The sequence below is a fragment of the Sturnus vulgaris genome, chromosome 3 (genome assembly GCF_052056855.1).
Source record: "Sturnus vulgaris isolate bStuVul1 chromosome 3, bStuVul1.hap1, whole genome shotgun sequence".
NCBI classification, from domain to species: Eukaryota; Metazoa; Chordata; class Aves; order Passeriformes; family Sturnidae; genus Sturnus; species Sturnus vulgaris.
In genome coordinates this window covers 21,847,722-21,865,481 of record NC_142245.1, presented here as the reverse complement: position 1 = coordinate 21,865,481, position 17,760 = coordinate 21,847,722, and the positions used below count along the sequence as shown (strand labels likewise).

The window sequence follows — 17,760 nt, the reverse complement described above, 5'->3', positions numbered from 1 at the left end:
ACCATCAACAGCAGTAAGCACATCAACCACTCCCTCAGGGGCAGCTTCCATGGTCCGAGCTTCTACCTGTAAATTCAACAGGAGATGGAAATTTGGTGCCATAGTCACAGGGCAGGAATGAGAGATGCAAAGTTTCAGAAAAGAGGTCTTAATCAAGAAAAAGTAACTAACAAACACTGTCAGCATCCTGATTTTTAAGCATGTTACTGTCCTTTCATCTACATTTGTTTGATGCTGTCCAGCTACTAACCTACTTTAAATAGACACTACTGTAAGGAACAGGAAACAAACACTGGGAAAGAATGAAAGATTACTTTTTGAAAACACTATTACACCTCATGTGGATGTATGATCTCAGTGTAAGAAAAGGAAACAGCAATAAGGGACCATGTAACTTTCTCCTTCTGCATTTAAAAAGCAACTCCAAGGAAAATGGACTGTAGTAAATTATTACAGATATTTGATGGAAAATAAATCCTCTGTGGAATATTGGCTGCTCCCTAAACTAAGTTCTACATTCACCTAATAAAATTAAGTTGCAATAAAAAGTAAATCTTCAAGAGAAAATAAAACATAAAAGAGCTGGGTAATGTACTGAATATGAAAGATTTGTAATATAAGTAAATAAATACTATTCAATATTCCAGTATTTAGTTTTGAAATTTCATAAATTACAGTTAGCATTCAGTGCTATGGAACAAAGTAATTTGTTATTATGTTATTTATGGTTACCATTTTGTTTCTTCTACATTATTTATTTGGTGTTTTCTAAGGTATAAGATGGTTTCACACCTTTGAAAGTGCCTCTCAGCTGCAGGTTCATGGGAGTGCTAATAAATGCTATTTTTAATCTGCCACACCTGCTCTGTCACCTAAATAACCAAACATATTTTCTCTGTCCTTGAAACATGAATGTTGTATTTTCTGCATGTAAAGATTGGACAGCTTATTGTTTACATGTGCCATGTGCATCAATATCTCCATACGTGCTTCTCTACTTATACACTTTCTTATATTTAAAGTAAGTGATAAGTTGCAGTGAAGTCAAAGTACATGCTTAAAGATAAACAAGTACTTCATAGAATTATTGGATCACTGCCACATTGATTATTTGGGTATTTCAGTCAAAAACATCCTTATGTGAGGATTTGACTAAACTATGATTTCTAAACAAAATATTTTCCAGTAAAGTGCTCCTAAATGCAGGTATTCCAATCAGAAACATTAGAAATGTGAAGAAATTATAAGAATTATGTTTTTCTACTGAAGAAGATTAAAAAAATCTTTAAATAATATAAATTTATAGAAAGCTAAACCATTGCAACAGCTGTATTATGTCTTTAGCTTTTTCTTTATGATGTGCTATATAAACATATGGCACAGAAAACCTTCTTCATACTTTCTTTTCTAAATATTACTTTATACACCACTTCATGGTATTTTCAGACATATTTGCTAATAACTTAATAAACAAAGACTCTGCTATCATATAAGTGACACCAAATAATATGATAGGCATAATAATATTGGGAAATATTACATATTACAAAAAACCTGAAATTTAAATTAATAGCAGTAGATTGAGATGAGCGTTGAACATTTTTATTTATTTATAAGACGTTTACAAAAGCTAACACATTTCAAAACTAGTACAATTTTAGTTCTCCTGAATTTCTCCAAAGAAACTATTAGAGGGTACACTAACTCACTAAACCATTTTTTTCCCTCTTTATGGACAAAACCCCCAAACAATTAGAACAGACAAAAGCATTATCTTGGATGTAATAGGAAGAGACTAAAATGTAGCTTTTAAAAATTTACTTGTTAACAATTTGTATCACACTTGAAAATAAATCACAGTCACAGAAAAAAAAAAGCCAAACAAAAACTATCTAAGCTTAACAAAAATAAGTTTTTTGAAATAGAATAACAGCTATCCTCTCATAATTAATTAAGATCTTCAGAGCCACTTTCAGGAATATAAGGCAGACAAATTCCATATTTAGGGGAATGTCACACAATGTTCCTTGATCGATTAGGGCACATTAAGCACAAGATCAGCAACCAAAATAGCTGGAAGCATATCAGTTTACTGCTAGGAGATATTTCCCATTCTATTTAGAGCAGAGGCAAAACAGTAGCATTCTCTTTTCTTTTTTTAAGTGTTGGATTTACTCCATAATTGATATGATTTTTTTTTTTTTTTAAATCAAATGAAGAACCAGTGCTTTAACTTCCTGACAGCCTTAGGTGAGCCTAAATCAAGATGTACTTCAATTCCTGTGATTAGAAATGGATCACTGGCTTTGGAAAACAGCTTGTGTACTGATCATGGGATGCAGATGAGTACCAGCTACAGCAACCCCTTTGAATTGTTCCAAAAGTCAAGTTACAAGTCTGTAGGTCAGTGAAGATTTGAAAAAAGATTACTAAAAGTAGTTTTTAAAACCCTAACTACTGGTGTTCTGTTCTGTCCTTTTGATGCCTATTTGATAGGACAGTAGTATTGAAAACATATATATTTCATCTGTATGCAAAGTTTGGTAATGACTTGTCTTAAACATCACTACCAACACAATAGATTAGGTTATTGCACATCAAGTACCTTAAAACAAGGTTTGCTTTTGGGGTATATGAGAAGTTGTAAAAATGTACAAGAAAAACTGGCAAAAAGCCATTCAAGCTTTTAAGAGTAAATATTCTTCAAAGTAGAGCAAGCTATAAAATGTTTAATGGTTATAAAGTCTAGCTGTCTTCTGCAGATAGACAACGTTACCAGCATTTGAACAAAAGCAATCTTGGAAATAATATTGGAAATGTGACTAACAAATTATATCACAAAAATAAAACCTAGAAGTTCTTTCCTGACACAAATTGTGATGGTAAAAAATAGAAAGAAGACCACAAAAACCTCTCAAAATCTTTCCCTCTTTTCTTTCTTTTCTTTTTACCAAATTTAAAAGCCTACAAATAAAGCAGAATTAAACAAAAAGTTAAATCCCAGAATAAACATAGGCTTCTTTTTCAGTTACACTTGAAAACAAAACCAAGCACAGTAGATATGATTCCAGTTATTCATCAGCTACAGTACTATGAAATCATACTAGATTTATCAGTTCAGCTATAGGTCTAAAAACCTTTAACAAAATAAAAAAGCTTCAGAAGGGCTGTTTTTCACAAATTTGTCAAACTTAATATTCCTGTATTCTCAAATCCTGAAAACTGGGTGTTATGCAAGACTGTTAAAATCTGTCTATATATTATAATAGTATAATATTTTGATCACGTACTTGCATTCAAAAGATTTATGAATTACCATATTTTCCTTGCTCCTGTTGCCACTTCTGGCTTCTGAAATTCTCAAATTAACTTTAGTCCTTTCAGTCTGGCAGCTAGAAATTTGCTCATTACTGGAACAGTAACTCTTTCTTTATATACATCCTTATAAATCTGGTTAAAGCACACCTGCACCTTTCAAACATATTAACTCCATTTAATTTCAATAATGAGTGTTTCAGCCTCTGCTTTTGTCTTCCTTCACTGTACCTATGTTCTACTTTGGAATGGTGCCTAACAATGACCTATTGAATCTTTAGCAGCTCTTAAACAGGATTTTTTTTTAAATGTCACATTTTGCCAGATGGGTTAGTACTGCCCAGAGTGAATCATCACCATTTACTCTGATATTCACTGTCATCTGACATTTATTACACTCCCAGAATGTAAATTAAGGTACTCACCAGTGGACCTAAAGCACAACCTTTTGCAGTACATGCCTGGACTCTGAAGGAATGCAGACTCCAAGGAGCAAGCCCATAAGCATAACAACTTAGCTGTGATGAATTTTGCAGCAGAACACCATCCATGTACAATCCATAGCTAGTAATAATACCTATAAAAAATGTGAGAGCACTCAGTAACCAAAAAGCTACAGAATTTAAATTAAAAAGTAATACCACAGACACAAGGCATTAGTAATAGTATTTCAAACTGTTTACAATTGAGCAGATACTGTTTAGCACGACTGAGCATGTAAAACTCAAAAGAAACATACTCTTCCATCTTTAACTGTTGGAAACCTCACAAGTGTACTGCATCTCTTTAAACAATTACTCTGTTCCAAAGATTACCCCTTAACAAACTTGCTTCTGAGTGACAGTCAATATCACCTTGGAATGAGGAAAACTGAACCAATTCTGGTTCACAGTCTACTCTGCATGTGGCTTTTCAAACTATAAAAAAAGTCATCTCACATCTTAACAGCTTTAGACTTAGAAACAAAATCTCCAGTATAAATGAATCTGGAAAGACAACTCAGGGCAATGCTATAACTACAATAAAACAGCAACAATTAATTTTGTCACACAAAACACCTTTTACATACTCATTCTTTATGACAACTACTTCAGATTTTCAGCACTTTGCCAACAAACTACATACTTCATTAATTTGGGGTAGGAGGGGGGCGTTTGGAAAATGTTACCCACTTTTCTAAATGAAATCACAAAATAGTAATGACTATTGTTTCCTTCTCAATACACTGTAGAAAACCTGAAGTAAACTACTCCTTGCCTATTCAATCTACAGAAAGAAAACACATTTGGAAGCTCAAATATTAGCAACATTTTTAGACAGAGGAAAGAATGTATAACTGGCTAAAACTAACTAAAATTACAAATGATTGCTTATCGCATTTATAAGGAATTCTAAAACCTTGTTATTCCAAAGGAACATGGTAGGATTACAAATCCTGTACAGTGTTTTGAATTTAATGAACTAAAGATTAAGTTTTACAGATTTGCTTAGACTTTGGAAACTGAGCTTGCAAAAGAGTACTTTTTCTCAGGGCTATTCTGCCATCTTTCTCACTTCTGAATAATCTCCCTTTTAAAAAGTTATTTCAATGAGAAATCTTAAGGCAAATAAATGCAAAGTTATAGGATTCATTTGAAGTGATTTTAGTTCAGAGGATGCCTTCTAATCCTTCCATTATAGAAGACAAATCCTATTGCAAAACTATAGCTCAGTTCACCATTCCTTCCCTTAAAAATTAATTTTTTGAATCTATATTGAGGAAGATTTGGTGTCAAATTGAAAAAATATTTTCCCCTCTAGAAAATGGAGAACTGCTTCATAAATAAAAGTGTACACACAACTGTTTCAGCTGAGCTTTGAAGAGTTCTACTTCAAAAGATTTATATGCTAAAGAGTTGAGCATGGTGAAGTGATTCACACACTCTCCAATTCTTTGCTCTTCTAGAAAAGTGAGAGGCTAAATTCAACTCAGACAGTAGAGATGTGTGTAGGAGGAGGTCCTGGAAAATCTCACACTATCAATCTTACCACATTTGACAGTCTTCCCAAAGCAAAAATCCCTTGTGGTTATGTGCCTAGTTGCTTGTGAAGCAGTAACATAAATAATTGATATTTTTCCAACATTAAACAAAAAAAATTTATATATATGGGTATATACTTTAAAATTTTTTATTTATCTCAGAGGAAAAATGTGAATGCTGGCATTAAGGATGTGTTTTATAGGGAAAAAATGCCAAACACTGGGATACTCTAAGCACCTACCGTACCTGTAACACTAACTCATTTAAAGTATCTTAGAATAGAATCATAGAATTACCTGTGCTGGAAAGGACCAATACAGATCACCCAAGTTCAAGCCCTGGCCTTGCACAGGACAAGCCCAAAAATCACACCATGTGCCTGAGAGCATTGTTCAAACTCTTCCTGAACTCTGTCAGGCTGGTGCTGTGACCATTTCTCTGGGGAGCCTGTTCCTGTCTGACCAGCCCCCGGGTGAGGAACCTTTTCCTGGTATCCAACCTAAACCTCCCCTGAGACAGCTCTATGCCATTCCCTTGGGTCCTGTCATTGGTCACCAGAGGGCACAGATCAGTGCCTAATAAATCATTATTAATTCCTTTGATACTTATGGTAACAGAATGAATCACAATGAGATCATTTGGCATTAAAGTTTTAAAGAGTTCCTAAAGCCACAGCATTGTGCAGCATCCACACTTAAGGAGCAGCTTTGCTGCTCAGCACTGCGAGCTTTTGTTAGTTCTCTCAGTACTGTCAGAGAACAATCTTCTCAAAAACTTGATCCATTACCTCTTGATTTTACTTCTGCCTTTGCCTTGCAGGACACTGATGGAGAAAAACACAGTATGAAAAGAAAAAGTACATTTCAGAAGAAAAGAGCTAATAGTGAGATGTGAAGCCTTTTTTTTTTTTTTTAATTAGGCAATAACTATTTTTACCAGGGATAAGTAACTCTGTCTCCCTCTTTCACCAGTATAGGCTCCCAAAATATACAGACAAAAAGGTCAAAGTTGGCCCAAAGTTAACGAACTTCTTGAGACTCTTTAAATATTGCTGAATTTTACCATGCATAAAATATTTAAGACTATAGGACAATTTTGTGATTTACAAGACTTCCTGATCAACATGTGGTCACCATGAAAAGATGCAGTTTCTTTATAATTATGAAGTCTAGGCAGCTAGGTCAAATCTTGATTTCACTGAAATCTTGATTTCACAAAATCTATTGTCTATAGTACAATTATGCTTCACTTTAGAAAAGAAGTCCAAGAATGCAAATTAAACTTAAAGAAAGCTATAAAGTTTTCTTATTCCTCCTTTCTCCTCTCTGTGTGAGGCCATATAATGTGTCAATGATATTCAAGACAATAAAGAGGTTTTGAATCCAAAGCAGTACAAGCACTTTACTCTTAAGGTGCAATCTAGAGGTCAAATCTTAAGCAAACACACTTTTACCTACATCAATTTCACCGACTACAAACACTAGCCATCTCTCATAAGCACAAGGATTTGTAAGAACAAGTACTGGCTTATTCAGTACTCACTGAATAATTTTATAAATCTGTTTTTACCATATCTCCTATTTTCCATAAAAATTCCACATGGCCTTGGAAGATACAGTCCTGATTTAGATTTGATTTTATCTATGATGTGAACACAAAGTGAATTTTTTGAGAATTGATCAGCTAAGGAAACATTTCAGTGGAAAATTTTCAAGGATTTTAAAAGAGCACATCTCAAATTATATGGCAAGATTATAATGGATGTGCTCTGAAGAATGGATCATTGTTTATTAAGGCCACTAGAATAATGAAAAGTCAAAACAGAATATGTGATGACACATGATTTCTCAAGCCTCTCCATACAAGCCTCTCCACCCTCATCTAAATGGTTAATATAATACTGCCTATATTATCTACTATCTACCTACCTATGTGACAGGTATGTGTACAGTGGCAGAATCTGGGCCACCAATCATGTACCACCAACCATTTTTTTGTTGGATTGAAAATAAGACAAAATAAAATGTTGAATATATTTGAAATATCAACATGTAATCTTCCGAAAGTAATTTTTCAACTTGGTACATAAATTATATTTCTGAAGCAACCTTCAACAAAGAATTAGGTGTATAATTTCTCATTTTCCTATGCCTTATTTTTTCCCCTCAAAAATAATGTAAATCAGCCTTAAATTTAACAAAAAAATGTAGCCCTGAAGCTGGATATCCACATCTGGATAACACACGAGCCTAGGTGTTCCTGTACCCCAAAGCTTGTTTCTCCTCATTGTGCCATCTTTATGAAGAAGCCGTGTAGCCTTCACTCTTGTTTGCCACCTCTGACCTCCAGGGCAGTATTTTAATTCTCCTGAACTTTTTTCTAATTCATGACAAGCAGCTGGACCCCATATATACCATGAGAGCACAGCAAAGTCTGGCTTGTCCAAACCCCACTCAGCCCACACACCCATTAGAAGCTGATAAGCCTCCTCAGCCATGGAAATAAACAGTAGCATCTGTCAAGCAGTAGCAAATGAAAGGAGGCAGGAGAGAAAGGAATGGCCTCAGAGATCTAATAAGGAGATGACAATCTATGATATGCAAATCTTTGCAATTCTGAGGTTTCCACCTGAAACAAAGCCAAGCTCAGTATTTTCAAAAAGCACTACTTACACCTAGCAGCCTGAGACACACCGAGTTTGAACCAATTCAGTTCAAAGCAGGAAACAGTTTCTATGCTTTTGAAAAACAAACCCACAGAAAAATCAAGACTGCACCAGTAGAATGCTGAAGTAAGAAAATTTTCGGGAAAGTATCTAAGTACCTTCTGCTGGTCTTTCTCGCATTTTCTCAACTATGATATTTTTCAGCATCTTACACAGTTTTAAAACCCTGACACAGATAGCAATTATAAATGACATGGCCACAAGGCAGCCCAAAAGATGTGTTGAGAATGAGCAAAACAAAGTCACTGAACAACTCCAACCTTCCTGATTAAGCACTTGCTCAGTCAAAAGTTTTAGAGCTTATTTGCTATTGGGTTTTTTTAAATTCTTTTCAAGAAAATGGGGAATGGATGGAAATAGAAAATTTATAGAAAATAGAAAGGGCCCAAAACTAAACAGAAGATTTGAGTTGTAGCCCCACCAGTGCCAAGTACAGGAGGACAATCCCTCCCCTGGTCCCACTGGCCAAACTATTGCTGATCCAAGCCAGGGTGCCATTGGCCTTCTTGGCCACCTGGGCACACCCTGGCTCACTCAGTTCAGCCACTGTAGACCAGCACTCCCAGGTCCTTTCCAGCCACCCTGCCCCAGCCTGTGGCACTGCCTGGTGGTGTTGTGACCCAAGGGCAGGACCCAGCCCGGCAGCATTGGCCTCAGCCATGATCCAGCCTGCCCAGGTCCCTCTGCAGAGCCTTCCTGCCCTCCAGCACGTCAGCACTCCCACCTACTTTGGTAACATCTGCAAACTTGCTGAGGGTGCACCAACAGCCTCAGGGCTTTCCTAACAAGCTGTTTATTGTGGTGAAAAGGAGAGCCAAGCTGTACATAGTAAATGTTATGTTAACAAGAATCAACACCCAAATTTAATCATGCATCCCAGCTTTTAGTTATTTTAAAAGTAACTTGTGGAAATTTATTTCTTGAACTCCAGGTCTTTATTTTGTGCTGTTGATACGCACGTATAAATATGTATATGGACATATATATTTATATTTATTTGATTAGTTAAACCATTCTCTAAACTGTTAGGATTTTTTCCACAATGCATGGATAACAGGATCAGGTCCTGAGACTAACTATAAAAGAATGCCTATTTCAGTGAAAATTATTCAGACTTCAGCACTAAGCCACATACATGACTTTCCTCGCCATTTCCTCCCATCCCTTGCCCTTTCTCCTGCCTCCTTGCCTTTGCCACACCTGCTGATGAGATTTTAGAAACAGAGTTTAAAAGTTTCTAAGGGGTTAGGAAGCGAAATCTTCCACAATGACTTGCATACAAAGAACCATAAATTATCAAATACATTATTTAACAGGTGACATATTCTTATTTCTTTCTAAATTTAATGTAAGACCTTACAGAATACAATCAGCACTTTCGGGGGAATCATTTAAAGTGTCTTTAGTGAAGTTGAACAAGTAGGATGTGCTTTATCACAACTGAAAGTGAGGAAAAAAACTTGCAGAATCAAATGAAATTAACGTGATACCACTGGGAGAAATAATTATATACATTGAAATAATATCATGAGCCAATGAAGAAAAACATTTTCGATACTGCAAATTTAGTGATTCCTACATAGCATTGCTCTGATTTTATTATCATGCATGTAGCAATGATTGAAACTGTTGCATGCATGATAATAAAATCAGAGGGAATTCCAAGGTAAATGATACTATGCAACCCCACTAGAAAAGTAAAATTTGTCTAAAAGTTTTACATATGGATGTTTGGTAATGGAAAACATTTCTAAACAAAAGAAAGTATATTGTTTAACTTTCACAGTCATGGAAATGTACAACTATATGATGAGTATGCAGGACACAAATTTAATTATTATTACATACCAATTAATGTAAAAGAAATTGATGTTTTATTGGAGGGTGAAATTAACATCCTAAACCGGTATTCTCCAAGAACGGCTATTCCTCAGCTCAGTTGTCTTGGAAAACACTGAACAATGAGATGCAGTACACAAGAACTATCAAAAGGGAGCACTTTTGAGCCACTGAAACCGCACGATGGGCTGAAAACCACAATCTCCCAGCTGCAGACAATGATACTATCTCAGGTATTTTATGTGCTAAAATGATCATTAAAAATTAAGCACCACATATAAGCTGCCATTTAGAATATTAATTTACCTTTACTAATCATCTTTTTAACTTGAGGCTAAAAGAGTTCACTTACCATTCGGATACTCAGGCTTAGTCCACGAGATGTTAAAGGAGTCAGATGCATATGACTGGGCTTTTGGAGCAGGAACCCCTTCTGGTGTACTCTCATCTGTTATAGCCATGCTGGCTTCACTTATTGAACACCCACCTCCAGTGCAAGCCTTAAAATATTAATCAGAACAAATAAACACCTTTCAATGTAGCGCCAATAATTTTTGCAATTATTTTTTTGTCTAAGTTTCATTATTCTTCCACATCTAAACTTAGTAAGCCTGTGATTTTCAAGTAAGACACTTTTCTTAGCATAGATATTTCTTAAACAGCAAGAGGATGTATCATAACTCATGATACTTAGTTTTTAGGCATAATATAGCTAAAACATTCTTTTGTACTTCACAACAGCACCAAGAGCATGTGCAATTATAATAGTGAAAAACCACGCTAATATAAACCAGTATTAGTTGTTATTATAACATTTTTATGGAAAATAAAGTAAAATAATTTGTATTTCAATTGCCAGAGAATAAAATGTTAACCACGCAATTTTTATATTTTGCTTGGGATATGAAGTAATACAATGTGCAGGCAAAAGTGCATATCATTCCATATAACAGCTTTTTAAAGTTTTATATGCACACAGCTATGGTCCAAGTGAAGCTTTGTCAATTATTTGCACTAACACTGACGACAAGACTACACAAGTCAAAAAACATACAAAAATATATATATATGTACTGGATTAAAATATTTTTGTGTTAGGTTATTGTTTATTTTTAGGGCTTTGTTTAATAATAAAATTAATCAAAACCTGAAATCAACAAATACATTTGGACATACACTTCCATAAAACTTACGGGATTATCTGTGTTTTTCTAAGTTGTCCATGTACTAAAGTGGACAAGTGGATCATCAGCACATAAAGAACCTTGCTCTCCAGATCTCCAGGAATAAAATCTATTAATCTAATTCTCTCAATCTATTGTATTTTATTTGAAAGGATTAGCTTCAGTTTCCCATTTCCCATTGTTTTTCAAATCAGAGAGCAGTCAAACATATCCCCTATGCCCTCCCAACCTGTATACTGATCCCAAAGGTAAAAAATAAGTATTGTTTGTAGATGAGAGGCTCTTTTATACATAGAGATTGTTTTGCTATCACTGGAAATTACATTCCCAATATAACTAAGGAATGACTCCATGCTCAGTCTGAACTACCAAGTAAAGATGAAAGAATGCAACCTCAGTTTTGGGAACATCCAAAAAACGGCATTTACTCTAAACATGGTAATGTTTATTAAAAAAACCCAGAAAATAGTGTCAGTTTAGATGGATGCTCAGGTAGCTATTAGCATTTGGGTAAGTAAAATATTTAAGAAAATTATCCTTCCAGGAGAAGCAGAGTAATTTTTGAATGATTCCACTTCCACTGGCTTCATGAAGAAGCCAAAAAGGGCAGTTCTGGAAGGCCTCCTTCTCATTTATTCCTTACTGACTAATTAATTTCCACCAGGCCTACTTCAGCAGTGGAAAGCATTTCATTTAAGGGCTTGGTAACAGCAGCATTCATTTATTTCTTGAATTTCATGCAGCTCTGTTTTTGTATCTCTGAAATTTGCTGGGACATGAAGTTTCTGGTTCTTCTAATGAAAATCAGCCAAAGAGAGCTCATCTGCATTTTAGGTAATTGGATTTTAGATCAGTCTATCCAAACAGACTGGGCATCTGGCAACCATATCCAGTGATGCTCAAAGCCATGAAAACCTTCACCCAGACTGAGTTCCCATTTTGTCACTCTGCAAAACACATTTCAGGTAAAATATGCACAAATGCCAAAGGAACTGGACAGCTAAAAGACAGATGCAAACCACATCAGATGACACCACACAGCAATGTTCCACCCAGGACCTGAGCCAGCTCACCCACACTGCAGTGTCCTGAGGAGATACTGGCTTAACAGCTCAATCCCAAAGACCTTCAGTCATAAAAACAAGAGTGACACCCTGGCTGCTAAGGACAGTCTTTCAGCTTTCCATTTGCTTTCAGACAGGCCTGGCTCACACTCACCCAGCTTAGAGCATGAACAGAACAAAAACAAGTTCCTTTGCACTAATCCATGGAGACATGACCTTACATCTTCTTGGCTGACATTTGGAAAGAAGCATTAGATTTGCTTACAATACCTGTTGTACTCATTTATGAATAAAATTGCTGCATGTTAAATGGCAGTAATCAATTCTGAAAATTGGTAACAGCATGCAAAGATAAACATTTTCTTAACTCTCTTCAATGTAGTTACATTAACCTTTCATACAAAAGTTAAAGCAAACAGCCTGTGAGGTGATGAAAGTTTTCCTCGTGAGGCTCCTGATTCCTGTGCTCAAGCTGCAGTTTTTGATAACTTAACACAGAAACCAAAACAAATTTTTGAATGGATACAAACCAAAATTAATAGTGAAACAAGGAAAATAAAGGAAAATAAAAAGGTTCTAGCTGACAAAAATATTTCATTCTAACAACAACAACAACAAAATATACTAATTTAGCTAAATTTTCCACTGTCAACAGTTGTTTAGGGTACTTTTATTCTAAAAGTTTTATTGAAATTCAGTTAAATTATATATGAAACACTAAATATTTCTTTTTTTTTTTCCAAGTGTCTATGCTTGATTTGAATTTTTTGTGGATTTGTTTTTTGTTGGTTTTTGTATGTTTGGGGTTTTTCCTTTCATAAAGTATACAAATAACATTTGGCCATGTTTAATCATCATAACTTTTAAACCTGTAATAGTACATTGTTCTCAAATCAATCTAGGTAGTTCTATGTATGATATATCCAAAAGTTTTAAGAGCTACCACACCTCAAAGACATTGAGCTTTTCATGCACTTTCAGACTTATCATTTTCAAAGCTGCAAGGACATTTAGATCATCTAACTCACCTATCAGAGACCACTGTATTTTATTCAGGTAAATCTGGTTATCTTTGTCACTAGAAGAAATTATCTTTTCCTACTTTTGAATTAAATGCAAATATTAAGGGGGGATAAAAAAATTACAAAGAAATGAGAAATAAAATATAAAGAGCAAAAGGTTCCTAAAAATGTATTAGGTAAGTTCTAGGAAATCTGCACACACTCATGAAGCAAAACCAACATCCACACAACACTTCCTCCTGTATCCCAAGGCAGAGCCACCAAAACAAGCAGTCCTGGTTACTCTCCAGATTGCAGCTGTTAATTCTTCCCTGATGCTCTCTCCTTGTGCCCCCGTGCACAGCAGCTGGGCAGGAGCAGAGAAGAGCTGTGGCACAGTGAAGGACAGCACAAATTCTTTTGTAAAGAATAAATAAAAAATCAAGGCATAAAATGCTTGTTGAAGAAGTGTCTTAGTTTTGGACATGGCGTTATTATTTATGCTAAGCAATTTACTATGCTGAAATATCTAGGCACAAATGAATTAATTTCAACATGAATCTAAGCTTTAATTAGACTGAATATCCTTGTTTTTTTCAGGTTCAAGTCAGATCCTTATCATTACCTGAAGGTAGTTTATTTTTTGTGGTATAATATTTAGAACATTCAAGAGCATGTTAAGAAAAAATGAATGCATACCCAGTCTACATAAATGTAAATTTATTCATAATCAAGAGCAGAATATTTTTCTATGGCATTTATCAAAGCAAATATCCTTATATAGGTATTGTTATAAAATGAACACTGTGCTTAAAACAAGGGACAATCCCCTCTTTTTATTCACATATTTTCAGGTTTGTTAGTGAGCTGAAGCTCTTCTATTTCATCACAAAATAAAACCAATGATAAAGAAATGCAGTTAAAACACTAATGTCTTTTAAAATCTTTTGAATACAAAAACTGCTCCTTTACACTGAACTCTTCTTCTCTGCTATTTCCTTCTACATATATATTTGAAGATGAAAGAATAAATTGCCATGGTACAAAATATGAAAGATTGAAGCTTTTAAATACATTCAATGTTTTCTTGTAAGCTGGGTCCAAGGAAACATTTTTAAAGCATTTCATATACTTCTGCTCAATTCTTTGTATGTTATCCAACTTATCCTTGAAGAAAACCTGTATTTAAATTACATACACATTTTTGTGAGTCTGTTTTGAAAGAAAAAAACCTACTTTTGTTCAGGATGGCTCATCCACCTTAGCTTCAAAAAGAAGTGGTTAAACAAAGTGGACAGAAGAACCATTAAATATTAAGATGCCAACAAAGTCAGAATCATTTTCACCATTTTACGCCTCTACTACACATCTTTAAAACTTACAGCTAGTTTTATGAGGTATTCAGTACCCGGGAAAAGCTGCAGAATAGTAAAATCCAGAAAAAGTTCTGTGCTGTTATAGATTACATTCCACTTTGTAAAATTCTGCTCATTGGTGGCCATATAAATTATATAGCGATCTAGGATTCCATTTACTTCAACTGGTTCTTTCCATCTGCAAATAAAAGCAAAATATGATTAAGACCAGACCAACTAAAGATTCAGACCACGCTGAAAAATGCAAGGCTTTGTTTAGGGGACTTCACGGAGTTTATTTTGAGAATTTGAAAATGCAGTTCTGCAATCATAAAAATAAATCTAAGCCATACCTCTAATGCAGTATTTATACTCAGTAGATAAATGATTACACACAAAGCAGGGGCTACAAAAGGGGCATATCACCAGAACATTTCCTGCACTGAAGTTTGCAGAGGCTGTGCCCATATGTAGGTTATACTGATTGCGTAAAGACAAAATGGAAATTAAGTTGGCAAGTGATAATCAGAAGGTTCACAGAACCACTAAACTAATCACTTCTATGCATTTAATCATAATAAATTTAATTTTATGTCACAAACCCTTCCCCTGATTGAACTCACTGGAATTCTTGAATAAACTGATGCACTACTGTGTTGTCAGGAAAGAAGAAATCCTTACTTACTGCACATGTATTGTTCTAGAATCCAAAACCGTCAGGACTGGGGCATCTACGTGAGATGGTGGCAGCTGTGCCGTAAACAAGGTGACCTGGGAACTGTTTGTGCAGCCAGCAAGCGTGCACGCAGTGAGCACGAACTGGTGCGGTGTGAAAACTGCCAAATCTAGGGCAAAAACAGAATAGGCATTTACGTGGTGCATTCATTTTAACTTGTTCTTCTGTAGCTTTCAGACACCAGTGAGTTTAGAAAATCAAGAGGAAGGGGAACCTGTATCACGTAAATGTTTTAGGTTTGCCCCAAAGGAACGAATAAGTACTGGTTCTTTAGTAGTAGACAACTGCAAATTTTGACTACTCATAGATCAGTGGGGTGTGCTTTGGCTGAGATAACCCCACTGTACTCCATTTACACCAGAATGTACACCAACCAACCAAAAAAAAAAAGTAATTAGATTTTTAGGTGCTACACACTACATCAATTTGCTACAGTGGCAAATGAACACCTTTGAGATGATTAAATCAAATCAAATTAAAGTAATGGAAAAACAAGTGCAGGTTCATTAACACAGCTGGATTATACATATTTTTTTTTAAATGTGCTGTATGAAACATTAATGTCAAGCATTGATACATACAACGATTCACTCCAAGCAGATTTCACTACAAGCATGAACACAAAGGGAGCTCATTGTTGCCACCACCCATACTGATCCGTTCTCTCTTTGCCTGTTTGTCTTCAGCTGCACGAACACCAAACAATCATAAAATATATTCCAATAAAGACAACCTATCTAATGCTATAGCAAAACAACTGTTCAATGGTTATTAATTTTGAAGCTACCTTGAGTTCCAATTACTGCAGAAAATGGTGAATGAAATGTAGCATTTTTGCTGAATAAATGTTCTAAAAGATAATATATTTTTCCCTATACTAATACAGGAATGTTTGTTACAAAAATTGTAGCATGAAAGTAATGCAGACATAATTTTCTAATATTTTCCTTTCTCTTTTTTTTCATTAAAATACAAATCATAGACTTGAACTAGCAAATCATTTAAGAAGGAATTTACAGTTGAGGTTTTAGCAACAGTATAACATATACAGGTAAAATGTTTGTTCAATAGACACATATTTTCAGTATGGCAGAAAAGTTCTGTGTTTTTGTAAGATATAATAAATAGTAGTGTTTTCAGAGCCCAATAATATCAAACTACATTTTTTACAAAATATTTTTGAGCACAAATTAAAAAGTCCAGTTGGATGACAAAGACATCACCAAAGCAGAGATGGTGTAGACCCAAATTCTCTCTCATTTTTTCCCCCCTTATGTAACACCTCCAGTCCCTGCAGGAATGCAATTTCTTCTGATTTGCTCAACTCCGTGTAAGGAGAGAATGAACTTGTGCATTTTTATTGAAAATACCTTATCACTCAGTGGTATTGTTCTATGGAGCACATGGCAAAGTGTGAGTTAAAAAAAATGCCGCAGCTAAAAAAAAAATCATCAAGTGAATGCCTGTAACAGTGACATGTTTAATCAACATAATGGGACTGATTCTACCAGGGTTAAGCAGTGCTTAAGTCAGTGAGAGGGGGAAAGCACACTCCAGAGCAGGTGCTCAAGCTGGCTCAGCACGCAGGGAAACTCCACGTACAGCACTGGCTGTATTGCCTTCATTATTGTACACCTCCCTGGGTCCCATATTCCCTGCAGCTGCACAAGAGAAGCCAGAAAAAGGAGCTGAGTGTCTGTGACACAAGTATTACACATTACATGCTGTGGGTGGGCAAACAAGTGACCAGAAGGATTTTACTTTCTGCAATCCTAAAATGAATAGATGAAAGCAATTCATGGAACCTGTATAATTCTTAATCTCCCAGATACTGATTATGCATTCTTCTCTCAAAGTTGAAAGTATATGGTAGGACTTCACCAAAAAGAGTGACTATAACCCAAGAGAAGGGAAAAGAAAAGGTTGATTTCTCCTTTTCCATTTGTTTATGGTGGATCATTCTTTTCCTTGTCAGTGCAGGGTATTTTTCTCTCCTTTAAGGAAAATTCCACATCTGGAACTACAATTTTTTAAAAGGCAGCTTGTACTGAAACCCTGATTTGATGCAGACTGTAGCTGATGACACTACTGGCAGGCATATGTTTGTGGAAATACCTTGTGTAATTTGAAGAGGGAAGAATTTTTTCAAGGATTAAGAAAATGGAAGATGGGAAAATGTTTTATTTTCCTCCCTGAAAAAAACAATTGACTATAAGTTACCTTGTGTGTCCGAGTACCAAGAATGGAAAAAGCAAAAAGAAAAGATAGGAAATATATAAAGTTTCAAAAAAACCAAAGGCTGGGAATGGAAACATAGCACATATGAGCACAGAGATCATTTAAGATCAGATGATAAACGTACTGAAAGGGAAGGGAAGGATAGGAGAGTTTAAAAAATAGTTGAAATATAAAATATGTTTAAAAAGCAACATGTCACCAGAATAAAAGAAAATCTTTATTCCCCATCTTGATTTACTAACACCTAAGCATTTTGACTGCTAAATAGAAATTTTCAATAGA

At 35.1% G+C, this 17,760-nt stretch overlaps 1 protein-coding gene across 8 annotated transcripts in view; it reads right to left on the bottom strand.

The window, feature by feature from the left end:
• Nucleotides 1-17,760, bottom strand: part of USH2A (usherin) — a 368,811-nt gene that overhangs the window by 169,912 nt on the left and 181,139 nt on the right. For all 8 annotated transcript variants that reach the window (XR_015802194.1, XM_088161172.1, XM_088161173.1 and 5 more), the window contains exons 33-37: nucleotides 15,190-15,349; nucleotides 14,532-14,703; nucleotides 10,253-10,400; nucleotides 3,741-3,892; nucleotides 1-66 (exon numbers count right to left, since the gene is read on the bottom strand). The exon at nucleotides 1-66 is cut by the window's left edge and continues 97 nt beyond it. Coding sequence is in view for 7 of the 8 variants with exons in the window: in XM_088161172.1 (XP_088017298.1) it covers nucleotides 1-66; nucleotides 3,741-3,892; nucleotides 10,253-10,400; nucleotides 14,532-14,703; nucleotides 15,190-15,349 (698 nt within the window). In the remaining variant the exon portion in view is untranslated. The remainder of the gene's footprint in view (nucleotides 67-3,740; nucleotides 3,893-10,252; nucleotides 10,401-14,531; nucleotides 14,704-15,189; nucleotides 15,350-17,760) is intronic.